Raw genomic sequence first — 2496 nt, 5'->3', positions numbered from 1 at the left:
ATCTTAAGCAAAGGGCCAGCAGCCAGGCTGAGTTGGGCTCCCTGCTTTCCAAGTGGAAATGGAGAATTGGACTTGATAAACAGCAAAGCCAGCCAAATGGTAGTAATGATAAACGGCCTCTTCAAGAGCTCGCGTATGGAGCCCTAGGGGCCGTTAAAGGTGTATGGGCTCTTCTAGAACTGTTGGCAAACATAACTCACATGCAACCTTAGCTTTTATTGGGTACCCTGCTGCGGCACAGCCCGGCCCGTGTTCCTTTGGCCTCGTTTGGTTCAGATTTGCCCAGAGCAGCTTTGATCTGCTTTACACAGGTGACCGAAAGTGGTGTAGGTGTCCTAAATCTGCTCCCCGAACTGCTACCTGGCTCAGCAGTCGCATGTTTCCTTGCCAAATTATAACCAAGGATAACCCGGCACTACAGATACTAGCGCTGAAATAATGTCTTGCTGGAAGTCCTTGGTGGTTGAGACCTCAAAGCTTCAGAGCTTTGGCTAAATCTTAACACTCTACTTGAGTATCTGTCTTGAACCTGGCAAGCAGAGGTTGAGTAGGTAATGTGCGATGACATCTAGATGCTGACTTTCTTAAAACAAACAAAAAATTTAAATATTTAAACTTGTACATAGTGAAGACTAAATAATTTTGTCTTCAGAGGAAACCAGAGGAGGAGACTCAACAGGGAGACAATGAAGCTAAGAAATCTAAACCAGAACCGGCTGTCAATGGTGGCGGTGGTGATGCGGCCCCCAGTGGAAACGAGGTTGCAGAAAAAATGGAAGAGGAGGTGGGCAGCTGAGTCAGGAGTCTTGTCTTGTCCTTTATTTTGTTTTTCTCCCACTCTTTCAGGCATGGTTTTGTGCCTGGTACCTGTGTGCTGGTTTTAATGCCTGCTGGTCTTCCTAAAGTTTCCCGGAGGCGTCGGGGAGTACTCCCTGGCTGGCAGGATGGGTGTTGTACCCTTGTGTCTGACACTGCGTGGGTGGAAAGACGCTGGCTGTGGAGGTGGGCAGCCCCCAGGGTGGGACAGAAACATGCTCCGGGTGTTTGAGCTGGGCTGAACTACAGCACAGGGCCTTTCCCCCTGAGGCATTTTTTAATACTCCTGGGGTTAATACTTGTCACCTGGGCCACAGCCATTCAGGTCAATATTTTAGAATGGTGTTGGGTGCTGGAGACCAGCAGAGCACACAGTCAGTTAAGTCTTCAAACGACAGAAACCTCGAACTGCTGCCTGAACTGGTGCTGTAAGGCAGCGTCTTCTCTCTTAAAACTGAAACCTTTTATTTTCTTTTAGACAGAGAAAAGGCCACAAGCGGAATCAGGGGCTGCAGTTGAAAGCACAGTATGATAATTCTTTAACCTTGGACACTCCTCTCCTTACAAGGAAAATGGTTTTGTATATAGTGTATTTTTTCACTTTTTGGCAACTTTTGTATGACTTCAATAAAGATTGTAAGCAAATGTTCCTTCTTGTGACCCTCTTAGGGCTGGGGGGTGCTGAGAGGGGCTTGTCTGGCCCCTGTGCCCTTCGTAACAACCAGGACACTGCTCAACCTTCCCTTTGCATCTTTCTACCCCTGGGTTTGTGTGGGGGAGCTTGGGGGGGGGGCGGAGCTCATGGATCCTTACAGGGATAGAGCCAGCCCCTCCCTGGGGCCCAGGAGGCTGCTCTGGGACAAATGTAGAGGTGTTTAGATATTAAAAAAAGAAGGCCAAGAAGTGAAGAGCCACAGGATGAAGCCATTTATTAAATGCCCCAAGCAGCAGAATGCTGGGGGTTTTGCCTCATGCCAGGGTGTCAGGCGGGGAAAAGGAAAGGGTGGCTGTGACCCTCTCTGGCCTCTGCTGCTCCCTGAGCTCTCCCACTGAACCTGATCATGCATGGGTGCTGTCCTGGGGCTCAGAGCACCCTTAACTAGAGGTTGAGCTGTGGGGCTCAGGGGTGGCCAGCTTTAGGCTCTGCCTGCCCCCTCCCTCACAGCTCTTGCTGCTGCCAAAATGGTTGCTCTGGTCCTGGAAGGGACCCTGGATGCTTCCCCCCTGCCCCAGCACCCTGGGGCCCCAGGGATGACTACACAGCTGGTCCCAAGCCCCTGTGCCTGCAGCTACAATGTACATCTGGCATGTTTGTCCCTCCATCACGCGTGCAATTAATAAAGCCCCGATTCCCTGCTCCAGCTCAGTGAGGGGATGCTGGGGCGGTGCCGTGGGGATGCGGCCCATTCCCCGATGCTTCCCCCCTGCCCCAGCACCCTGGGGCCCCAGGGATGACTACACAGCTGGTCCCAAGCCCCTGTGCCTGCAGCTACAATGTACATCTGGCATGTTTGTCCCTCCATCACGCGTGCAATTAATAAAGCCCCGATTCCCTGCTCCAGCTCAGTGAGGGGATGCTGGGGCGGTGCCGTGGGGATGCGGCCCATTCCCCGCTCACCTCCGGGGAGGTTTGTGCTGCGCCGGGGGCTCCTGAGCCGGAGGGGGGTCCTCCAGGGCCAT

At 52.6% G+C, this 2496-nt stretch overlaps 1 protein-coding gene across 2 annotated transcripts in view; it reads left to right on the top strand.

The window, feature by feature from the left end:
• Positions 1-1410, top strand: part of LOC104126258 (nuclear autoantigenic sperm protein) — an 18197-nt gene extending 16787 nt beyond the window's left edge. Inside the window, exons 12-13 of one of the 2 annotated variants that reach the window (XM_035894177.1) lie at positions 653-784; positions 1295-1410. In XM_035894177.1, coding sequence (XP_035750070.1) covers positions 653-784; positions 1295-1348 — 186 coding nt within the window. In that variant the 3' untranslated portion in view covers positions 1349-1410. The remainder of the gene's footprint in view (positions 1-652; positions 785-1294) is intronic. The other variant, XM_035894176.1, reaches the window with a different exon arrangement.
• Positions 1411-2496: the final 1086 nt, after the last annotated feature.

Source organism: Egretta garzetta, unplaced genomic scaffold (assembly GCF_000687185.1).
Source record: "Egretta garzetta isolate BGI_Z169 unplaced genomic scaffold, ASM68718v1 scaffold145, whole genome shotgun sequence".
In the NCBI taxonomy this organism is placed as follows: Eukaryota; Metazoa; Chordata; class Aves; order Pelecaniformes; family Ardeidae; genus Egretta; species Egretta garzetta.
This window is presented reverse-complemented; position numbering and strand designations above follow the sequence as displayed.